The following is a 23,776-nucleotide window of genomic DNA, read 5'->3' as shown; positions in this document are numbered from 1 at the left end:
CCAGCTTTCTCCTCTGAATGCGTAAATATTTTGTTGACACTGACCTGCATAGGGCGAAACGATCATCGTAATAAAATAAAGGAAATCGAAACTCTCACAGAAAGATACAGGTGTTCGTTTTTTCCATGCACTGTTAGAGATTGGAATAATAGAGAATTATTGTGATGGTAGTTCGATGAAATCTTTGCCAGGCACTTCAAAGTGCGATTTGCAGAGTATCCATGTAGATGTAAATGTAGAAAAACTGGTAGCCAGTTAGAGGAAGACATTTTGATCAAAGAATTGTTCGAATTATCTACAGAAATTGCAATTAGCTAACTAATCCTGTCTGTCTTTGCCCTTCATTGAGGTGGCTGGTGGTGGGTGTGGGTTGGGGCTTTTCTCGCAATTGGTCGAGCTCTTGGAGACCCCTTATGTGCTCTGATCTGCGTAGCAGCCCAATCCATACACTTCCTTATAAATTCTTTTTCAGCTCAGTAATACTTTCAGTACTACATCACTATTTATAGATGAACTACCCCTGGATCAAGGGAATGATGATCTCACTGTTTAGTCCCTTAAATCCCAATCAACTGACTAACCAACATTGTGAGGTAGGCTAGAATTATTCAGCAGCTTCATCATTTTTCTACATACTGGCAGCATAAGATCAAACGTAGAGTTCTTTATTTATTACATTACATCAGTGGCTGCACTCTGCTGTGACATTATGTTGCGTAAAGAATGACTGTAGCTATCCCTTATCAGCTTCCAGCATAAGTAGACCCTCACTCCTTTGCAGAGCATGAAGTGCTCTTTCCTCTGCTTTACTGATATTTGACTTCAGGTGGCGTCGTTGCTAAAGTGCAACTTTTGGTGATCCTTCATCTACATCTACATAGATAATCTGCAAGCCACCATACGGTGCATAGCGGAGGGTACCCTGTATGACTACTTGTCATTTCCTTTCCTGTTCTACTTTCAAATAGAGTGATGGAAAAACGACTGTATGCTTCCATATGTGCCCTCATTTCTTGTGTCGTATCTTTTTCGTACTTACACACAGTGTTTGTTGGCAGCAGTAGAATCATTCAGCAGTCAGCTTCGAATGCTATTCTCTAAATTTTCTCAACAATGTTTCTCAAAAAGAACGCCACCTTCGCTTCAGGGGTTTCCAGTTGAGTTCCTGAAGCATTTACGTAACACTTACGTGTTGTTCAAACCTACTGGTAACAAATCTTGCTGCCCGCCTCTGAATTGCTTTGATGTTTTCCTTCAAACCAACCTGGAATGGATCCTAAACGCTTTGCAGCATTTCGCCCAGATATTTAAATAACTTGACTGTGTCAAGCAGGACACTAGTAAAACTGCATCCAAACATTACAGGTTTTTCTTCCTACTCATCTGCAGTAACATTCATTTTTCCACATTTAGAGCTAGCTGCCAATCATCACACCAACTGGAAATTTTGTGTAAATCGTATCCTCCTACAGTCACTCAACTTTGGCACCATCTTTACACCACGACACCATCAGCAAACAATCATAGATAGCTGCCCCCACCTTCCAAATAATTTATGTATATTGAGAACAACAGTGGTCCTATTACACTTCCCTAGGGCACTACTGACTATACAGTTGTCTCTGATGAACACTCGCTGTCGAGGACAACATACTGGGTTCTATTACTTAAGAAGTCTTCCAGCCACTCACATCTGTGAACGTATGTCACATACTTGTACCTTCATGAACAGCCTGCAATGGGGCATCGTGTCGAATGCTTTCAGGAGGTGTAGAAATATGGAATCTGACCCTTGCCCTTCAACCATAGTTCGCAGTACATAATGTGAGAAAAGGGCAAGCACAGTTTCTCACTAGTGATGAATTCTAAAACCATGCTGATTCCTGGACATCAGCTTCCCAGTCTCAAGAAAGTTTATTATATTTGAATGGAGAATATGCTCAATGATTGTTCAACAAACAGATGTTAGGGACATTGGTCTGTAATTCTACGAACCTGTTCTTTTACTCTTCTTATATACTGGAGTAACCTGCGCCTTTTTCCAGTTGCTTGAGACTTTATGAAGGGTGAGAGATTAGCCATAAATGCAAGCTCGGTAAGGGGCCAATGCCGCAAAGTACTCTTTGTAAAACTGAACTGGGATTCCATCCGGACCTGCTGATTTATTTAATTTCAAATCTTTCAGTTGTTTCTCTATGCCGGAGATGCTTATTATTACGTCACCCATACGGGAGTCTTTTTGAAGGTCAAATGGTGATATGTGTGTGCAAGTCTCTTGTGTGAACGATTTCTTGAACGTGAAATTTAAAACTTTGGCTTTCATTTTGCTATCTTCAACTGCCACACTAGACTGGTCAACAAGGGACTGAATGGATGCCCCAGACCCACTTAGCAATTGTATGTAAGACAGAATTTCCTCAGGTTGTCTGCCAGATCTTTTGCATGGTGTGATGGTGGTAGTTGTATGCTTCGTGCATAGATCTTTTCACAGACACACAAATCTCAACTAACCTTCGCTTGTTGTCAGTTATGCATTCCCTTTCGAATCAAAGAGTGCAACAGCCACTGCTTCCTCAGCATCCTTCAAATTTCCTTATTAAGTGATGGTGGGACTTTTACGTCCTTTATCCACTTACTAGGCTCATAACTCTTCAGACCACAATTTACAATCTGCTTAAACTTTGCCCATAATTCCTCTGCATCCATCTTACTGGAACCAAGTGATGCCAGTTCGCTGTTCAAATGAGATGCTAATAATTACTTATCTGGTCTGTGTAGCAGAAACACTTTCCTAGCCTTTTTGACTGATTTATTAACTTTCGTAATCGTAATTGCTGTAATGACATCGAGATTGCTAATCCCTGTTTCAATACTGGCATAATCGATAAGGTCCAACCTATTTGTAGCGACAAGGTCTGAAATATTTCCATTACGTGGGCTGCCGAGCTCGCTGTGCAAGACACGTTTTCAGAAAATGTGTTCAAAAGTATTTTGAATGACCGCCTGCCTGAAACCCCTCCCCTGCCCAATTAACATGGTTTCACCTACACCTATTATACGCGACAAGATAACTTTACTGTCACACTCCAACTTCACTAGGGACAAAATTTTTGTCAGCTGCAATGAACATTCTCCCTCTTATGGCCTCTAATCTGTCTTCCCAATATATGTTCCATGATTGGCAAAATATTTCAGAGCTTTCCACTTTGGGCTTCAGCCAGCTCTCGGTCCCAAAAATGATCTGAATGTGAGAACTTTCCTGGAGGGCAGTAAATTCGGGAACTTTATTACGAATACTGCAACAGTTTACTGATAAAATTGTGACAGTCAGAAGTGTCTTTATCCTGAACACTGTTTTACTTCCCTTGCTACATATTGACTGACAAATGTTCATCAGAGCACCTTAAATTACTGCCTAGCTTAAAAAATCCTCTTGTGCATTCCACAAGTACTCTGCTACCCAAGTAGCTGCTTGCTATGTTTAGTGCATCCTTGATCTATCAAGGGGAGTCCTGCAAATCCCCACACAATAATGCAGATCTAGAAGTCTGCAGCCAAGACCTTCGCAGAGTCGACAATGCCTTGGTTGAGAATCTTCACTCTGCTCCAAACCACAGGACCCTGATCAGCTGTGAGAACAATGCTGCAAATCGCGAGCTCTGCTTGCACTCCACACACAGGGCCAACAGTCTTCACCACCTCCACCAGCTGCCCATACGAGCTGAGAATTGCCTCGGAACCCATGCGACAGGCATCACTGGTGCTGATGTGAGCCACTACTTGCAGATGACTGCACCCTGCACGCTCAATAGCCTCAGGCTAGGCTGCCTCCACATCTTGAATGAGGCCCCCTGGCTGACATGCCAAGTACACATTGGCTTTCTTTCCAGCCCTGAACGCTTTCTGCCTAAGGGGCTTCATAACGCACCTATAGTTGTCAGTGAGGATGATTACAGTGTATCATCCCTAAACAGGTAACACCAGTCTTCATGTGGCAGCATGGTGCTAAAATTTATTTGTGTTGCTGAGTTAGCTCTGTGGTGGACTGCCTTGATCATATCAATCTGTTTTCACTCAAAAGCTGAGAGATGTGTAGATGAAGAAATGGCAGTTAAATAAACTGCTGGCATTAACATGCTGTTCACACCATGTATCCTTTCTTTAACGGGTAGTCTTCCATAAAGTCGTCTTTACTCCAGAAAATCTGATGTGATTGACCTTAACAAACTTTGACACTACTTAGTTGTCTTACCGAGCGAGGTGCCGTAGTGGTTAGCACACTGGACTTGCATTCGGGAGGATGACGGTTCAAACCCACGTCCAGCCGTCCAGATTTAGGTTTTCTGTGATGTCCCTAAATCGCTTCATGCAAATGCCGGGATGATTCCTTTGAAAGGGCATGGCTGATTTTCTTCCTCACCTTTCCCTAATCTGAGCTTCTGCTCCCTCTCTAATGACATCGTTGTCAATGGGATGTTAAACACTAGTCTCCTCCTCCTCCTCCTCCTCCTCCTCCTCCTCTTCATTGTCTTGACGTTGAAGGAAAGCCACATTGATAAGCAAGCGTAAATATTTGTCGCAGCTTCTCAGATGCCCACTGTGTGCAGCTTCGTCCCTGCATACATTGGATTGTGAAACTTAAAGAAGGTTGGTTACTTTACCATGGAAGTGGGCAGTTGACACACAGAGACTAGGTGAATTTCCTGATTAGTTGCATTTCAGTAAGATTGGTGGCAAAACTGGCATACCTTCATCACAGGCATAGACATAATCTCTGGTAGTACATGAGAAATCCTTGCACATTGCTTGATAGCACCATAATGACAAGTGTTAACGTACAAAATATTGTGAGAGTTCATGATGATGATGAAGGACTTTGTCGAATGCTTGAGCTAGAACTTTATACGTAATGATGATTTAAAGCATTTTGTCCAAGAATGTCTTTCCTGTAACTTTTCATTGTCTGGTTTAATAATTTCTACCTTCTTGTGTGAAAAAAAATATCTTTAACATTCTTTATAAATATTTGATTTTTAAAATATTTGGTAGTGTACTGGGCTACTTATGTGTAATCTTTTACAAAGTTAGTGTGGACTACTAGTTTATAACAGAGTTGTCAGAGATCGATGACAGTGTTATAATGGAGCTAACCACAGGACAAGGGATGGTTGAAAAGTTTCTAGCCCGAGATAGCTGCCGTAATGTCTCATACAAACACCACCACCACCTACTTTTATGCTGACCCTTTGTGGGTATGCAGGTCAAATTTTGCGGCTCCAGCTTCGTTAGTTTTGCCACTAGGATGCATTGTATACTGCAGTGTAAGCAAAACGGCTAATATTGAGAGAATTGAGAACTGTGCTGTGATTGAATATCTTCATTTGAAGGGAGTGATGCCCAAGGAAATTGTGGAGTACATGCAGAATATACTTACGGATAGTGCTCCGTCTTATGCTACAGTGAAAAAACGGGTGTCCGACTTCAAACGTGAAAGAAGGAGCGTGGAAGATGCGCCGGAGAGCGGAAGACTTGTCACCATTGCCACTGATGAAACAGTGGTTGCAATTCACGATACGATTTTGCAGGCTTGTTGAACAACATTGCAGCACATTGAAACCACATTTGGAATCTCCCATGTGTGTGCTCATAATATTGTTGTGGATGTTTCGGGAATGTGGAAAGTTTTGTCTCTGTGGGTCCTGAAAGATTTGAATGTAGGTGAGAGACTGTATTTGTGTGCAGTGTTGTGAAGAAATAGTCCGCCAATTTGAAGCGGATGAAGACGTCTTTCTTTGCAAAGTATGTGACAATGGACAAATGCGGGTTCATCACTTTGATCCTGAGATAAAACGACAGTCACAAGAATGGAAACATCTTTCATCCCCTATCCCAAAAAAAACTCTGGATGCAAGAATCAGCTGGCAAGGTGTTGGCATTGATGTTCTGAGATGCAGAAGGGGTGATTATGGTAGGGTACTTGCTAAAGGGTGTAACTATCAGTACATCATACTATTGCACCTTCCTGCGCCATTTGAGAGAAGAGATAAAGAAAGAAAGGTGCATAAAATTGGTGCGCGGAGTTGTTTTGCGTCCGGACAATGCTCCAGCACATAAAGCCCTCGCAACACTGGAAACTCTGCGTGATTGTGGGTTCGAGTTGTTAAGTCCTCTGCCATATTCTCCAGATGTGGCTCCATCAGACTTTTTTCTTTTCCCAAACCTAAAAAAAAAAAAAAGGAAAAAACCCTCGAAGGACGTCGAATTGACAGTGATGATGCAGTGATTGAAGCTGTGAACACTTGGTTGAACTCTAAATTGAAGACCTTTTATTTGAATGGTTTGCAGAAGTATCAGAGCGTGCTCGCAAGTGTATTAGTGCACATGGGTATTATATTGAAAAATAAATTGGTATTATGAAATCTGTCATTCTTTATTTGTTAGGCTAGAAACTTTTTGACCCTTCCTCGTATATGACACAGTGTACTACAGTATAACCCCACATTTACATACCTGGAATTAACGTTTTCTAGTGGTTTATGCCTTTTTTTTATCATTTCCATCTGGTTTGCAGAAGTATCAGAGCGTGCTCGCAAGTGTATTAGTGCACATGGGTATTATATTGAAAAATAAATTGGTATTATGAAATCTCTGTCATTCTTTATTTGTTAGGCTAGAAGCTTTTTGACCCTTCCTCGTATATGACACAGTGAACTACAGTATAACCCCACATTTACATACGTGGAATTAACGTTTTCCAGTGGTTTATGCCTTTTTTTATCATTTCCATCAAATTTCTCATGTTAATTTGCACCTGATTTTGCATTAACATATTTATAATTTTCCTGCAATTTACACTTTGTGAAAAAATGTTCTTGGAGAAACAGACTGATGTAAGTGGCATTAAATTATGCTGCCATGGTGCTGGCCATCAAGTAATGCTTACAAGTGTTATGTGGTTAAGTTTCTTGACTCCAAGGTGCTCTACTCAGTAGATCGGAACCGATAAACGGTAAAAGGTGGAACAATTCAAACTTTATCTCCTGCCGCTACCAAGTGTTACTTAGTGTGGTGGCTGATGGGAGTAACTAGCTTCATCTGAATAAAGGTATTGTGACCGATCATAACCATTTCCAAACTCTCTCTACTTTGCATGTGCAGTTTCGTGGTTGTTATCATCTTGAGTGCATTATTCGAACCATATTTAGTGTGTTTTGTTGTTTGGCCGTGTGTGCTAGTTAACACATTTGCTGACTTTGCAGCAAATGTCTTTGGTTTAAATACGGTGCAAGATACGTATTTTTTTCATGCTTAGCAACACATTTTGAAAGTTTATACTTGTTGTCAAATGCAAATATTTACATAAGTATTTTTGCAGAGTTTCACATACAAACAACGTGGTGAGTGAGAGTTTGTGTGTATGTGGTTTTCTGTATAATTGAGGAGGCACAGTACCTGATAAACCCAAAAAGACGATTCCAGTGCAAGAGATGCTGAACAACCCATATGCTGACACCATACAAAATACTTACGCAAATATTTGCACTTGACAACAGGAATATAAATTCTCAAATCATGTCATGATAAGCATAGGGGCTGGGGGGGGGGGGGGGGGGGGAAGAACGAAAGAATAAATAAACTGTGTAATGTTTCATTATTTACATATTTAATGACAGTTACAAGCTTTCCCAAAACATCGATTATGATGTCTGAAGTAAAGTCAAGTGTTTCTACTTCTCAGATGGTTACCATTTCAAGTCACATAAGCAGTTTTTATTAGATAATAAACAAGTCACTGACAAGTATTTTGATGCTGATTATGTACATATATCTTATGTAAAGTGCGGAAATGCAAAGGGGTGGGGGGTTCCTATACCTAACTTTCAATGCTTAAAACATTATTTCCCACTTTTTACCACATGTTACACCATTTTTTTCTAGTCTCTTGAAAAGTGTAAAGCAAGTTTTCACTGCATGCAATACCTCCCTCAGTTTTTGACTAATTTCCTTTGGAAGTGCCTTCACGAACTGCTTCTATTGCAAGTCACTAACTCATTCCCTTGTCTCACTTAAAACAAACGACCCTTGACACTGACACATGCAAGGTACACCATTGCCTTGTACAATGTTACTCTATTATTGGATTATTTTCCTTTTTCCCCAATCTGCTTCACTTTTTTTAAATTTAATTAGTGGAATGGCTCCAGTGATTTCATGATAATTGCTGTGTACTGGTGCCACTGACAGCGAGAATAAATCCTTTATTGTAAATGACACATTTAATAAATGTTCTGAATGTGTCAACAGTATTTGTTTGGGAATATTGTTTCTCTCGAAGATTTATCAGTGCTTTTTGAATGTTTTTTCATGCTCCAAGAAGACTGATTGGGTCGTAATGACACTGTGACACTTTGGTACTGTACATAGAATTGTGATTGAAAACAGTGGGACAGTCAGGACAGATCAATGATCACAGGTAAACAAACACAATAAATTTCAGAGTTTATACCAAGAACTGAGAACAGCAAAATCCTTACACACACCATCCATCCAAAAAGTTGAGACACTGAGTTTATTGCTGGTGTATAAACGTCAATGCTGTAATTACGGTAGCATCTTGCACTAACAACTGTAAACAACAGATGTGCATTTGACCAGTCAGTTGTGAGCAGGCAATGTTAAGTGGTGGGAAAGTTGTAACTGGTACTCATTGCTCTCTTCTTTAATTTCAGATATTACACTACACACAAGTTCATTCCTTTTCCCTACTTGCTTTCCTTGATGTCATATTGAATATGACAGGGCAATTTCAATCTGACCATCCATCCATTGTTTGAAGGGTGCCATAACCTCCAGTATGTGAAATCAAGACATTTGTATGTGGCCGCCAGGGTAACCTTAAGTTCTGTTCAAAAAAACTGCGTAGCTACCTGCAACATAAATTTTCCATAGAATTCTGCAGGAGTTGAAGACTGTTATCCAAACCCAAGGTGAAGCATTTTATCCTGGAAAACTCATATTCCCCATAGGAATGACTCTGACCTAATTAATTGTGTGATGGAAAACTGAAATTAACGCAATAGTTGAGTGTTGTTAGACATGCTAGACATGATTACTTTAGGTTCACTTTGTTGTTTACGATAGTTATAACTCACCCACTGAATTGAAAAGTATGAGAAAACTGTTTGATTATGGAGGATACAGTATTTTTGATCAATCCTGTCATCCTGTTTGGAAGTGTTGGTGGATTTTACCATTTTGTTCTAGACAAATGTTGGGATGATTAGAAGCAACAGCCATTACTGGTGTCTTTCCCTTTCATTCCTTGTTATCAAGATTTAGGGAATGAATTTAATTTAATTTTTGTAAGTTATGTTTATTGGTGCTGCTGCTAATTATTATTATTATTATTATTATTATTATTATTGTTGTTGTTGTTGCTGTTGTTTTCGTTCCAAAATTTCACAGTTCGACATTTCATTATGCTCAGATTTCTTGTTTTAGTATGTTCTGGGTATATTAGTACTTGTTCAGTGACCACGTGTCATTGATGGGTACCGGCAGTTGACCAAAAATAAAATAAATAAAAAATTAATTCATCACCTTGAATTTGTCATCACTTGCAAGGATTTTTAAGGTTAAGTAGAGTAGAATCAGCATAACTCCAGTACTGTTCTGAAATACTTGTGGTACATAACATTTCCAGAGATTTTGTATTGAAGGGACTAACAAAAGACAATTCCATTGTAATATGGATAATTAGTAAAATATACTCTGGAAATGATGTGGTTGTACTAGAATGATACCTTTGTTCTATCAGGCTCCTAAGTATGTTACTGTAGCATTATCAAGTGTCAAAAATAAAAAATAAAGTTTTAGGGGAGCTAATGGAAGGATTTTCTTTATTGAACTAATTTGTGGAAAATTTAACCTGTGTAGTTTTTAAAATGGAACTTATTGGATGAATCTGCCTACTTTTTAAAATGGAACTTTTTGGATGAAAGTTTGTAATCAGAAGGATAAATTTGTTGTTGTTTCGTGGGGAGGGTCATAAAATAATTGTAGCACTCTTGTAATATATTTTGTTTATCGGACATAATACCAAGATGTGAATTGGCTTTCAGTAGTAGATACACGGGCATTTTTTCCTCATGTCAGTGGAACATGAAGGCTAGGAACTTAATAATAGTATGAAGTGCAGGTTGTCATTTATTCTACTGTGCCTTGCAGAGTATGGATGTGGATCCAGAAAATCAAATTCTCATGTGTTACATTATATGAGGAGTATTATTAAAAATATCTGTGAAGTATATGACTTTTCATATAGAAAACAGTACAACAAAAACAATGTTGCCATGAGCATGATTGTTTTATTCAGATAATGTGAATATTAAATTGTTATAATAATGAAAATGCCTGGATGGAATGTAAACAATGACCAGTAAAACTACCTTTAAGGCGAAGTGCCGAATGTTCAGTAGGCACTTGAAAAATAACAGCAGCTTAGACTATTAAACATTTCTTCATATTCAGTTTGGAAATAACTAAAGTTTGAAAGATCAACCCGCCATTACACTCACATTTGTCATTCAACACTTTATCTTAAAGGTGAGTGAATGTCTGTTCTCCCAATGACTGAGAATGCTAAATCTTTCAGTCTGAAAGCTTCAGTGTTTTTCTATATATCTTTGTAGTTGCTAACCTACTGCAGGAAACACATGTTATGATCACTTCTAGAAAAATGTCTTAAACTTTATTCATTGTGTTCACATGTCTCTTGTCACTCCCTGGCCAAATGACTGTATCTTTATTGTCAGCTGATACTGCAACTCTGCTTACAACATATGGAATGAAGTTTGCAATTCCATTTTGCACGCAATTTATTCTTCAGGTACTCTAAGCAGTGATTTTAAGTGTGATCACTGTGCCATCTCCAATCAGACTTTGTGCTTTTGTCACTGTTACAGCCCCATTTATGATAAAGTTCAACTTCAGGTATTCTTTAACTGTCCATATTCAATTTTACAATTTTATTAGCTTAAGAAATTTTGATATCTCGTATAAACCCTCTAATTTTACATTTACTCATTGATTCTTAGATGCAGCTGGTGATACAAATCGCAAAGTGATCACACGCAAGCGAAAGAGAAGGAAGTATTTGCTGAGGAGAAAGAAGTCAGAAACAACGAATGAGAAGATTAGCAGTGAGAAATCTGCTCCCGAACAACGTCAACGAGTTGATCTGAAAGGTCCTCGTGTGAAACATGTTTGCCGAAGTGCTTCTATTGTTCTGGGGCAACCTCAGGCAACATTTCCAACAATTAAGACTAGTGGTCAATCAAAGAAGCGAGGTAAGTGTTTGTTCTAAGACGTATTATTTGGCTGTTTATACTGTTATAAGTCCGCAGCTCATGGTCTCGCGGTAGCATTCTCACTTCCAGTGCACGGGGTCCCGGGTTCGATTCCCGGCGGGGTCAGGGATTTTCACCTGCCTCGAGATGACTGGGTATTGTGTCGTCTTCATCATCATCATTCATCCCCATTATGGTCGGAGGAAGGCAACGGCAAACCACCTTCACTAGGACCTGTCCTAGTACGGCCGTGCAGGTCTCCCGATTCGTTCCCCTACACTCTGTCAAGGAGTATGGGACGTCATCATCACTGTTATAACTAGTTAAAATACACACACACACACACACACACACACACACAGGGTGATTATAATTAAACTTAAACTTTCAAACCACTGTAGAAATAACACCACTGGTCAGAATGACGTCAAATTGCAATGGAATATTATCGCAGAAGAGGGAAAACGTATGTCAGAAGAAAAATACTTACAAAACGTAGCAATAGATGGCACTGTAAACAGTAATAGTGGTTGACTACAGGTGACAAATAAATGTACAACAATGTCTAAGGTGTACGTTTGATGCTAAACAAACTGTACTACTCAGTGTGCATGGGTGTCCAGTTGTGATACTGTTAGTTACGTAAGTTCATCCATCATGCCAAGGTCGTATCACATCGGGAGGGAAAAATCTGTTTTTAATTGTCCTGAGGCCAAAAGCTGCATAGAAATCATCAATCATAATCAAACCAGATTATTAATTTCCATGTGACTGGCACAAAACGTGTTCAGTATGCTGTCCACAGTTTTCTGCAACAAGTTGAAATCAAGAAACAGCATGTTCCACAAGTGATAGAGGTGTTTTCTGTGGTCATGTTCAGAATGTGTTGTGCAATGCGTGCCTTCAATGCAGCTAAGTTTGGAATTGGAACACTGAACACATCATCTTTCAGATAGCCGCACAGCCAGATGTCACACGGATTAAGATCAGGTGATCAGGACGGCCAGGCTGTAGAGAAATGGCGGCTGATAATTCTAGCATTTCCGAAATGGTGCTTCAGCAGCTGCTTAACTGTATTTGCAATGTGCGGAGGTGCGCTATCTTGCATAAAAATGATTCCGTCCACGCTGTTGGAGAGTTGGAATGACGTAGTTGTGCAAAAGATACTTGTAGCGTTTACCAGTGACAGTACAGGTAACAGAACTGGAAGCACCTGTCTCTTCGAAAAAATATGGCCCTATGATAAGTGATGCCATAAACTTGCACCACACAGTGACCTTTTCGGAATGAAGTGGTATTGGTTGCTTTGTGTGTGGATTTTCCATTGCCCATATTCAACAATTCAGTGTAAGTACATATACTGCCAGATGGAAGTGGGCTTTGTCTGTCTACAAAATCTTCCACGGCCAATCATTGTCCGCTTCCATGCAAGCAAGAAATTCTAAAGCAAAGGTCCCTCTTGCTGGCAGGTGAACAGGAAGCAACTCATGCACATGGGTAATTTTGAATGGATAGCAAAGAAGGATGTTTCGTAGCATTTTACGCATCATGCTCACGGGTGTGTCCTGTGTTCATGCAATTCTCCGTGCACTACACGTTTGCACACCACCATTTGTCTCTTCCTGCCTTGCTGTGGCCATTGCTTCCACTTACGTCGAATCATTTTGTTTCCTCCATCTACCAGGTTGCATACCAAAAGAACCCATCTTTTTGAATTTCCGAATCATTTTCTCCAGACCCATGGCAGTCATTGGACCAATGCCTTTTTTCAAACCGTTCAGTGTCCGGAACTTCTGCAGAGCAGTGAGTGCACAATCATCATTCGTGTAATACAGCATTGAGACGGTCATAGCGAACGTTGTAGGTGTGAAAGGAGGAAAAGCTGTATACCCGGCATGTTCATACAAACTTCAATGGGTCTTGTGCATAACAGGTGTTTTCATTTACATATTCTGACACATGCAATGCCATCTGTTGATCAGTTTTCGCATTATTTTTTTTTTCTTCTGGCGTATGTTTTCCCCCTTCTCCGATAATATTCCGTTGCAATTTGACGTCATTCTGACCAGCGCTGTTATTTCTACAGTGTTTTGAAAGTTTAACTTTAATTATAATCACTGTGCGTGCGTGCGTGTGTGTGTGTGTGTGTGTGTGTGTGTGTGTGTGTGTAATTGATCTACGAGGGCTTTTCAATAAAGAATGAACTTTTTTTTTTTACAACATACCTTTACCCATCCTCATAATTTTGATGGTCTTTCTCAAAGTAGTCTCCTATGAATGCGATGCACTTGTCCCAGCATTTCCGCCAGTCTTCAAATACATGCTGGAAACCATTTTTTGAGAGGCCCTTAAAATCGCCTTCACAACCTTCACCACTGCGACTGGTGATTGGTAATGCCTCCCATGAACGTGTTTCTTCATGTTAGCGAGTAGAAAAATGTCACGTGGGGCTAAATCCAGACTATAGGGAGGGTGAGGGATGCACTTGACATTGATTTTTGCAAGATATTCAGCAACAACTTTGGCAACATGCGGCCACGCACTATCGTGGTGCAGCATCCAGCCTGCTTCACAGAAATGTAGTCTTTTGCGCCTGATATGGACTTGCAATGTTTTCAGGACATCCGTGTAGTATTGTCCAGTTACTGAAGTGTGTGCAGGTACAACATGCTGATAAACCACTCCATAAATGTCAAAGAATGAAATGACCATAAATTTCCTAGCAGAAGCAACCACTTTTGTGTTTTTGGGATTTGGTGATGAAGGAGATTTCCACACAGAGCTTTGCTATTTGCTCTCAGGATCAAAATGATGTAGCCAAGTTTCATCAGCAGTGATTACATTTGATAGAAACTCCGGATCTTCCTCTAACATCAACTGTAACTGCATGGAGACCTGCTCGTGAATGTAATTTTGTTCGGGAATCAACAGTTTTGCAACCCCACGTGCCATGTGTAATTTTTCTGTTACCAACATGTGGGTGGCACCCATTGAAATATTCAGTATTTCAGAAAGTGATCTTAAGGTAATTTGTTGATCCTCTATCACAATGACAGCAGTGTTGTTGACGTTTTCTTCCGTAAGAGCAGTAACTGGAGTACTGGGTCGGGTCCACCTTCCTTTGAAATTGATTGTCTCCCCACTTTATAAACGTTTGAATCCACCTTCGAGCTGTGCTGTAGGGAAGAACAGATTCTCCATAGGTCTCCTGTAACATTGTATAGGATTCAGCTAAAGATTTGTTGAGATGAAAGCAGAATTTCAAAGACGCATATTGTTCCTCACATGTTACCTCCATTGCAGCAGTAGGCGTACTGAACATGTCTAACCTTGCCTGCCTCTCACAGGTGGGAACCAGGAGTCCCAACAATGAAACTACTATGGCGTGTTTGTTGCACGTTAAGCTAACAGAATATCATAAGATTAAATTTTAGTGTGAGAAATTAAGTCCATAAAAAAGTGTGCTCATGCTGTATTGAACAGTCCTCGTATTAAAATTTATGCTTCTTAAGCTTTGTTTAAGTGAACGTGACTGATTCACCTGCAAAAGTAATTATGTTGATCACAAAGTGGAAGTGAACTCTCCTTTCTGAATAGAGGGTTCAAATCCCTTCCCACCGTATATAGTTTCCTAAATCATTCTGGATGATCCCTGTGAGAAGACCATTGCCCATTTAGTGCTCCATTCGTAACAACCTCAGTTTAGCTTCATTTGACACACACACACACACACACACACACACACACACACACACAACCACTACCAACAACAACAACACACATCATTACACATGGAGGAGAGTTGTTTTTTAAAAAAACGATAAGAACCCAGTTTGTGTTTAAAATTAATTATTTTACTATGTATTAAATTCTTTCATTGCTGGGTAGGTGGTCAAAGATTTTTTTTGTCTGTCTTAGACTACACTAAGGTTGAGTGCTGCATAGTGTAAGCCATTTCTCTTTCTAGTGGTTTATTTATGTACGTTACTGTTTCCATGATTGGTTGCTGACAACACCAACCATGATCTGGAACAAATAACATGCATAAATATAATACTAGAAAGAGAATGGCTTACACTATCCATCACTCAACCTTAGCATAGTGTGGCACAAAAAATGAGTGAGGTATTCAGTCATTAAAAGATCTTTAACCACCTACCCAGCAATGCAAAGAATTTAATACGCAGTAAAATAATTAACTTATTTGTTGTTGTTGTTGGTGGTGGTGGTGGTGGTGGTTGTGTGTGTGTGTGTGTGTGTGTGTGTGTGTGTGTGTGTGTGTGTGTGTGTGTGTGTCCAATTAAACTAAACTGAGGTAATTGTAATTATTCCCCCGTGATGAAATACAGAATTATGAGGGACAGTTTATTGCAGGCATTGTTATTGAATCTCATTGCAATTATTAAGTTAGAAACAACAAAAATCTTTGCCATTTCCCCATTTTTGATTAATTGTGTAAGTTCACTGTGGGTGAATTTTGGATACACAGAGGCCTTCTGGTCTTACAAGGGAAGCCTGTTCCCACCCACTCTCATCAGTGTCTAGCTACCTATAGAAAGTTTGCTACACATCTCTTGTTCAGAATTGTTTTGCTCCTTTGATATAATTCATGGTGCCATAGTGTAATTGTAGTGGATTAACAGTTGACACAGGAACGACATGTACCACATTTCTTCTTCATGGGGACCATGGAAATGACAGAGGGCTCTCTGATTGATTGACGTTGTTGGTGTCTCACAGCATATTTTCCACATCCTTACGAATTGAAGCTGTCACTTCACTGAGTATACCCTTATGACTGTTGACTAATGGGTGGATGTGTCACAATGTTGATGCATTGGTGATCTGAACTACTTACCTCATTTCTAGATTTGAAGTTGTTAAAATCTGATACAGGATGAAGAAAATTCGTTGGTCATGTTTTTTTTTTTTTAATCAGACCAGGGCCTATTGGCAATTAGATAATAATTTCTTTGTCAATGATGTCTGTACTAACAGTATTAAGTAATTCTTTGTCAGTGGGTCTGAGAGCACAATGGCAAGATACTGTACTTGGATTTGAGAGGATGACGATTCAAATTCCTGTCTGTCCGTCCGTCTGCCTTTAGGTAGCCAGCCATGTGTTGATGAGGTAATAGTATGTATTTATAGATATCATTTAAAGTAGCTATTGATGTGAGCTTGGAGATTACTTGAGGAAGAGCATGGCATACATTTGGTGACATGTGGCTCTAGGTTGCGTATTGAGGATTTTGTACTATGGCCGCTTCTTGAGACAGGAAGTGAGAGAGCGAGTCCATTTAGTTCAAACTTTGTGAAGAAGACAAATATGATGTCAGTGACAGCCTTTTTGCAGAAGTTGACTTTAGCAGGAAACTTAAGAGAGGCAAATTATTCTGTAGTTCCTTGGGGAGGTGCATGCCCATAAGCCCAATTGGGTGGGTGGCATGGTAGCAGCCATTGCTGGAGAATCTTTGGAGTCAGCCATTGAAAGAAGGTAAAGTGCTTCAATGGTTGGACAAGTGGTCACTTCTAAACAGTCAGAAGACGTATATGATTTTCACTCAAAAAGATGAGCAAGACACTTAAGACTTTTACTGAAAAACTTGGGCCTCTGCTTTTGGTGCTGGGTCCAAAATCCTCCGATGTCACTTTCATGGTGACAACACACAGTACAGTGCACAGGTAAACTATCTGTGAATAGCAAAACCTTGGTACAATTGTTCCTTTGTTTGCTCCCACACACAGTAGAATTCTTTGTGGTCTTCCATCATTGTTTGTGCTTTTTAAGTAATGAAGAATGTATGCTCTTTTCACCAGCATTCCTATTCATAAAGAGTCTTGTAAGACCAGCCCAAATAACATAGTCTTTTGTTGTCCCGCACCCACCTGGCTGCTCTGGAACAGATTCCTGGCCACAATATTGCTGACAAATCCTGCAAGTAAGATCAAATTGATGCTCTTTGATCCACAGCATTTCTGTGAATACTATTTTGTTTAATGTAATTGCTTACTCATTTGAGGAGCAACAGAAATCAGGTGACTGTCTTTTATTCATTTGTTTCAACTAGCCAGACAGTATCAGTCTCAGGTGGTGACTATAAGAGGGAGGGGGGGGGGGGCAGGGGATAGGTGCAATACCACATTCCCTGAAGTCAATCAAGGCAGATTCCAGAATAATTCCTTTGAAAAGGCCACACAAATAATTTCCTTTCCTATCATTTCTCTAATGAGCGCATTGTCAACAGAACATTGAAACGTAATGGTCCTTCCTGTCATTATCACTGTCACTGCCCCAGTGGTTGTCTAGTTTGGCTGTTCTCATTCAGATACTCTTGGGATTAAGTTGTGCCTGTTAATGAATGATCCAGACTTGCGCTTGGCTACTTGTGATGGTTATGATCATTACCAGCATGTAGATTGTGTCCGTGTGGTGGGGTAACTTCTTACTGTCTACTAGAGATTTACAAATTAACTGATCTACCTTATTGTCAATAACTGTCAGATAACATTGTTTATAGTGGCTAATAACTGCTCAGAACACCAATTGCACAAATTTGTTTGAGTAGCCTTGCCAGTCAAAAGCTGTGAGCTTCCACACCTGCAAGATAAATCCTAGGATAACATCATCAATACATTTTATTAGAACCATAAATTTAGATGGGTATCTTAAGTCATTGATAGTTGCTGTCATAATATGGCTCCAACATAACCTCCACCGCGGTGTTAAACAGTGACCCAGTGGTCCATGCCCAGGGGTTTGGGCAGCCTTTCATCAGATATAAATAGTGGGACTTATGCAAGTGTCTTTATGCTTCACCAGAAGATGAGATGTGTTAGAATGCCACTGTTATGAGATCTGTTATCGAGCTGGAAATCCGAGAGCTTTTCATCAACTGTCATTTTTTCCTGTCAGTCGGAATACTGTTAAGTTATTTCAGCTATTGCCATATATGTTTCATAAAACTGTTAAGCACTATTACCATATTTCCTTTTCGCCCCTTGTGTTCGAAGTACTGATGATTTAAACACCTAGACACTCTGTTACATAACCAACGAGAACATAAATTAATAAATGTGAACAGTTATAACTTCCAGTAATATAGTATAATAAGAATTCCTAGATTACAGCATTGTATTTTGTGTGTTTCTCATCAGTTAATTACTCACCAAAATCTGAAATCAAACCTTTATTTAATGCTCATATGAAATTATGCTTTTCACAAAGTTTTTAACCTCTGTTAAGTTAAGTAACAGGTTTACTAAACATTTTGCTTCAGTATCTGGGCATATACGCCCCAGAACAAGTGTGAAATCTGCGAAAAACCTGGAATTTCTTTTAGAATTCTGGGAATTTTTATTGCTATAGTTTTCAGTAAAATGTTTGTAATTTTGACCACTAAGGACTCTAACAAAGATTTTACTGTAGACTAGTACTACAGAATAATGCTGCAGCAATAAAACATAACTGAGAGAATAAAACCAAAATAAAACTTCAGTTACCAAGAAAATGTGCCATTTAGAGCAACAAAACACAGTGCACTCACAAACGTATGCCAATAGCAAAATGTGTCAAAGGCTTTAGGACAAAGACTGTGCAGTGTTTGCATTTCTAATGGGTCGTGGGAAAATATTCCAAATGGTGGTTTGAGAAGCGCTACTATCAAATTAAATTTCCTTTTATGCAAGATGAACTATCATACGTATGGGAATGTGTGATGAATATTTTAAATCGTGGAGCATTTGGCTCTTTTTCAGAACTTAATGCTTTGAAGACCAGCCACTTAGAAAAATTTTGGGCCTTGAAGAGCAGCCGTTTACGCCTTTCCTTTAAATTTTATTGGCACATTTCTGTTTGATATATCATAAAGGGTAAGACATGCTAAAAAGACCAATATTATATGTGAAAGGTTAGCTTTTCTTGTAGCTATACTGTACGTATATTAATTTAAACCATTAACTTTTCCTATTTGTGTTTCAAGCAACTTAACGTCAATGTTGCTATTGGTTGACTACATCATATGTTTTATGCTCTGAACATCTGCTGTCATTGGTTGGTGAGATCATGTGACATGAGTTATGATTGACTGACAAAAGCACATCCCAATCTCAATTCCAGTGCTTCGGAAGCTTGTATGCTGTATATGGTGAAATTTGTATTTATACTTTCATAATACGAAAATATGCAGTGTACCTGTTTCCACCCGTGAAAGGTCTTTCCAAAACAAGTTGTTTTTTGCTAGGTTTCATTTCCTAAAGTGCCAGAATGTTCTACACCAATGTATAAAACTTTTACCATTCAAAGGATTGATAAGTTTCACAGCTCCGAGGGAAAGTATATTGTCACTTAACATGGAAAAATGTATTTTCAGCCAGAAAAAATGTGTCTTTAACCAGAAAATTTGAGACTGTTCTTTTTCTTGTCCAAGTATATGCCCTGAATATGGTTCTTCCATCTGTGGAGTACAAAAATTTAATACCTCAGCAGGGCATAAAATTTCTCTTTTTATGACCCATGTGGTCATTTAGTGTAAAGTCTAAAACCCAAACATACTATTATTGAGTACTGAATGTCATTATCTGACTTGCTTATCAAATCAGTGACATGGGGCTTGCAATAGGGAGATAATAAAGAAAAACAATGTGAATTTCCATTTGTCTAGTATCTGTATAGTATGCCTATTTTTAGTTCTTTTTCATGTCCTAGTTGTTATATATTAATCCATAATGGCTGTGTTTTATAACTGATCAAAACCAGTTCATGACCCCATCAGAGCTTCAATTGATAGGCTGTTTAAATGGGCAAAATATATTACTGCCTTTGTGCAGGTTCTAGAGTTTTACAGTATTGTGGAATACAATTAATTTTTTCAGCCTTTCAAAGATGAAATATGAAGAATGTTGTATGTAGTCGAAATTGCCTATTTATTCTGAAGTCCTACATGTGTGTTATTTATTACTTTATTTCTGGGACATTCGTTCGAATAATACCGACATTTTGTCAGAAATTGTGGAAACATTTCAAGAAACAGAAAATGACTCAGAAAGTTGTGTAAACTGTGGTTCAAACAATGATTGTTGCACTAATTAAATTCCAGAGTACCATCCAACTAAGCCTAAAGAGAATATGCACAGTAATGGCATTGAGTGACAAAGAAAAGGCTATGAAGTTTTTGGATAATTGAAGGGGGGAGAAAATGCTTAAACTTAACTGTGTACAAAGCCAATTTTGTTTCATAAAATATGAACACGAATTGTGTAAATGGAAGAAAGATTTCTGCAAAGTCTGAATACACTCCAAATTAAACTTACGAAAGTGTGAAAGAAAAACTATTCGAAAGGTATAAAACTGCTCGTGAGAGTCGGTGCACTGCTACCGAGGGAAATCTATGAGACTGGGTGCTCTCAATTACAAATGGAGATGAACATAACTGATTTCTAGGTGTCTTCAACCTGGTTAAACAGATTTGGGAAATTAAATTATACAGAAAAGGAAGTTGCAAAATTGCGGAGTTTTCCCAAATAAACGCATAGAGGAGATGTAATTAACAAGTAATACTATATGGAAATTTGTAGCTGACTTGAAGACAAATCTTCTTTTTATCCCATAAAATGCTGTGTATAAAGTCAATCAGTCAGGTTTTGTGCAAGGACTGCATGAAAACTGCACTGTATCATTTCAAACTTGGGGAGAGGAGGGTGAAAGAGACGAGTCACTTGTGCAGTCAAAGAACACTATGACACATTTGTATTGAATAATTCTGGTGATACGTATCACTGGATTACTGTTTTCTGCAGCTTTAACTTTATACCTGTATTCAGGAACATAAGGCAAATTAGGACCACAAATTTTAAAAGATGACTGTTTCCTTGCAAAACTCTTGTCATCGATGTAGCAAAATCTGGAAAAATGGGAGAGAATAGTTTTTAGTGTCACATCTGAAAAATTTTGTTACATTTACTGAAAATTATTCATTGCTTTTGTTGGACACTTGGCGTGTACATAACGACACTTCTGTCTTTGGGATGATGACCCAAATCCTGTTAATTAAATTCAGATTCCACCTGTAATTAATACTGAGTTTCATCCTCTCGATGATAAAAAAAAGTTTTCTACAGTGTAGAGCGTTTTTCAGAAAATTAACAAACAATATAATTTCTGATAGCTCTTTCTCATTTCAGGTTTACCAGCAGAACAGTATTTTTAAACTTAGTCATTTTTGCGTTGTCAGTTTGCATTGTCGCCTTATATAAATTTGATGAAGTATGTCTGGTACATAGCACAATATGCAGAATGGCAGCCACGACCATTTCTTACTCCATTTCAGTTCTGTATGAATAAAAATAGTAATTACGGTGTTGTACTTTAATTTGTTAATTTTTCATTTATCAGGTGTGCCTGGTGTCAGGAAAATGTTTATTTTCGTCGCCCAATAGACGCTTCGCATTTTTGTGACCATTAAAGGGAATAAACAAGAAAATGTTTCATTGTTAGCTGAATATACATTACTCAAAAATTTTCTTAAGAATTGAGATGCAGGAATTGTTACAAAATATTTAATATCAACAAATTAAAGTCCCAATTGATGATGGAATTCGTCTGTAATGTAACATCATACACAGCCGTGATTTACTTTCCACTGCTAGTCACTTGTGTAATAGTTAACAGGTACAACACTTTCAATATGAATTTGCAAGTTATTCTAAAAATTAATGATTTGAGACACTGTTAGTTGCCAACCCATTGGTTTTTAACATATTGGAGCCTAATGGGTCGGCAATCCAGTTAATACCCGTATCCTGAGGAAATTTACTTTAATTTACAATTTCTTAAGAAATTTACTAATCCACTTACCTCTACCTCTTTAGGCAGAATATCAGCTTAACCTTTCATCCTTGCTCTTTATGAATATGCATATGTTTAGCAAAAATAAATTATACAGGGATTTGTAGATATTACTCTAAAGCTACAGTTTTTCAGCATTTTTATTTTTCCTTGAAGTGGACAAAATTTTCATAAGTCTTAGGGAATGGTAGGCTATTGATTTAAAATCACTTGTCAGCAGGAAATACTAAATGCTTCAGTTATTAGTAAAGTGTTTATTGTGAAATGTTTTTTTTCTCATTTTTACAAATTAGAGAACTTCACTCGGGTATGAAATCTTTCAAAACACTCGGGTATGAAATCTTCCAAATCACTCGGGAACACAAAAGCCTGTGTTACATGGCCTACAGTAGTACCTGGTCTCTTTCCTCACTACCTTTCCTGTAGCTTTCCCTTGATCCCAACAGACCTTGCATCTTCTAGCTGGGTTTGTTTTCTTTTCTGTTGGTGGCAGTTTCTCAGGAAAATGACATGCTGTGAGTCTGTATGCACTTGCAACTCCAGATGCTGAATGTGTGCATTTATGTAGTCCGCTCCTCCTTTTTTAACCAATTGTTTGCTAATTTACAGATAAAGTGTGCTAATGCTCACTTTTTTGATATTTTGACACTGTGAATAATGTTAACGTTCACAACTACCCTCGTAAAAATATGGAAGAAAATCTTTTTCCATCATTTTACAGTCTTGCACTGGGACAGATAGTAACTCACCAGCTGGTCTCCTCTGTCAACACCTGTTTTGTTGTAGTCTAGTACAGTGTCTGGCTTTATTACCTCAACATATCCACTCCTATTCTTCATCACAGTTCCAACTCCCAATTTATTTCTTCCCCATAGTTCTTGAATGACTGCAGGACTTGTATAAAATCTGTCCATGTAAACCACATGTCCTTTCCACAAGTAAGAGGAACATAGCCTCAGCAGCAGGGATTTGACAGAATTGTCAACATTTCCTTTTCCTCCAGTATAAACTTCAGAATTGCACATGTAGCCTGTTTGAGCATCACTTACAACATACAGTTTTATCCCATATTTCTCTGGTTTGCCTTTCGTATAAACATGGAATCCATTGTTTCCTCAAAAAGGACACATCACTTCATCCACAGTCAGATGTCGTGATGGATAAGACTTTTCTGCACCTTTCTGTGAAAAAGTCCCAAACAGGTCTTATTTTATGCAGAGGGTCATAGTCTGGTTCTGTTGAGGTATCCATAGTGAATTATTGTTCACATGCATCATCCTGAATATGGTAAAAAATCTGTTTCGTGACATTAGCTGAGGAGCAAATGATTAAGCAAGCACAGGGTCTTCAGACCAATAATCCCTAAGTTCAGGTTTCTTTACAACACACACATGCAAAACAATTGCAAAAAATAGTTATACTTCATGTATCCTCACTGCTCTCCATTTCTTTCATAAAGATTTTGGTTTGGTTCTGTTCTGATGACAAAGTTCAGAAATAGTATCAGTAGCATACTTATTTGTCCCTGACTTTACTACTTTTAGAAACCTGCTGTGATCAAAAAATTGCAAAAAACAGTCTA

General features: G+C 38.6%; 1 protein-coding gene across 1 annotated transcript in view; it reads left to right on the top strand.

The window, feature by feature from the left end:
• LOC124555974 (histone-lysine N-methyltransferase trithorax) overlaps positions 1-23,776 on the top strand; it is a 220,142-nt gene that overhangs the window by 48,125 nt on the left and 148,241 nt on the right. Inside the window, exon 5 of the mRNA XM_047130020.1 lies at positions 11,097-11,348. Within this exon, the coding sequence (XP_046985976.1) occupies positions 11,097-11,348 (252 nt within the window). The remainder of the gene's footprint in view (positions 1-11,096; positions 11,349-23,776) is intronic.

Source organism: Schistocerca americana, chromosome X, assembly GCF_021461395.2.
Source record: "Schistocerca americana isolate TAMUIC-IGC-003095 chromosome X, iqSchAmer2.1, whole genome shotgun sequence".
Classification (NCBI taxonomy): domain Eukaryota; kingdom Metazoa; phylum Arthropoda; class Insecta; order Orthoptera; family Acrididae; genus Schistocerca; species Schistocerca americana.
The sequence above is the reverse complement of the archived record's forward strand: the minus strand, read 5'-3'. Positions and strand labels throughout refer to the sequence as shown.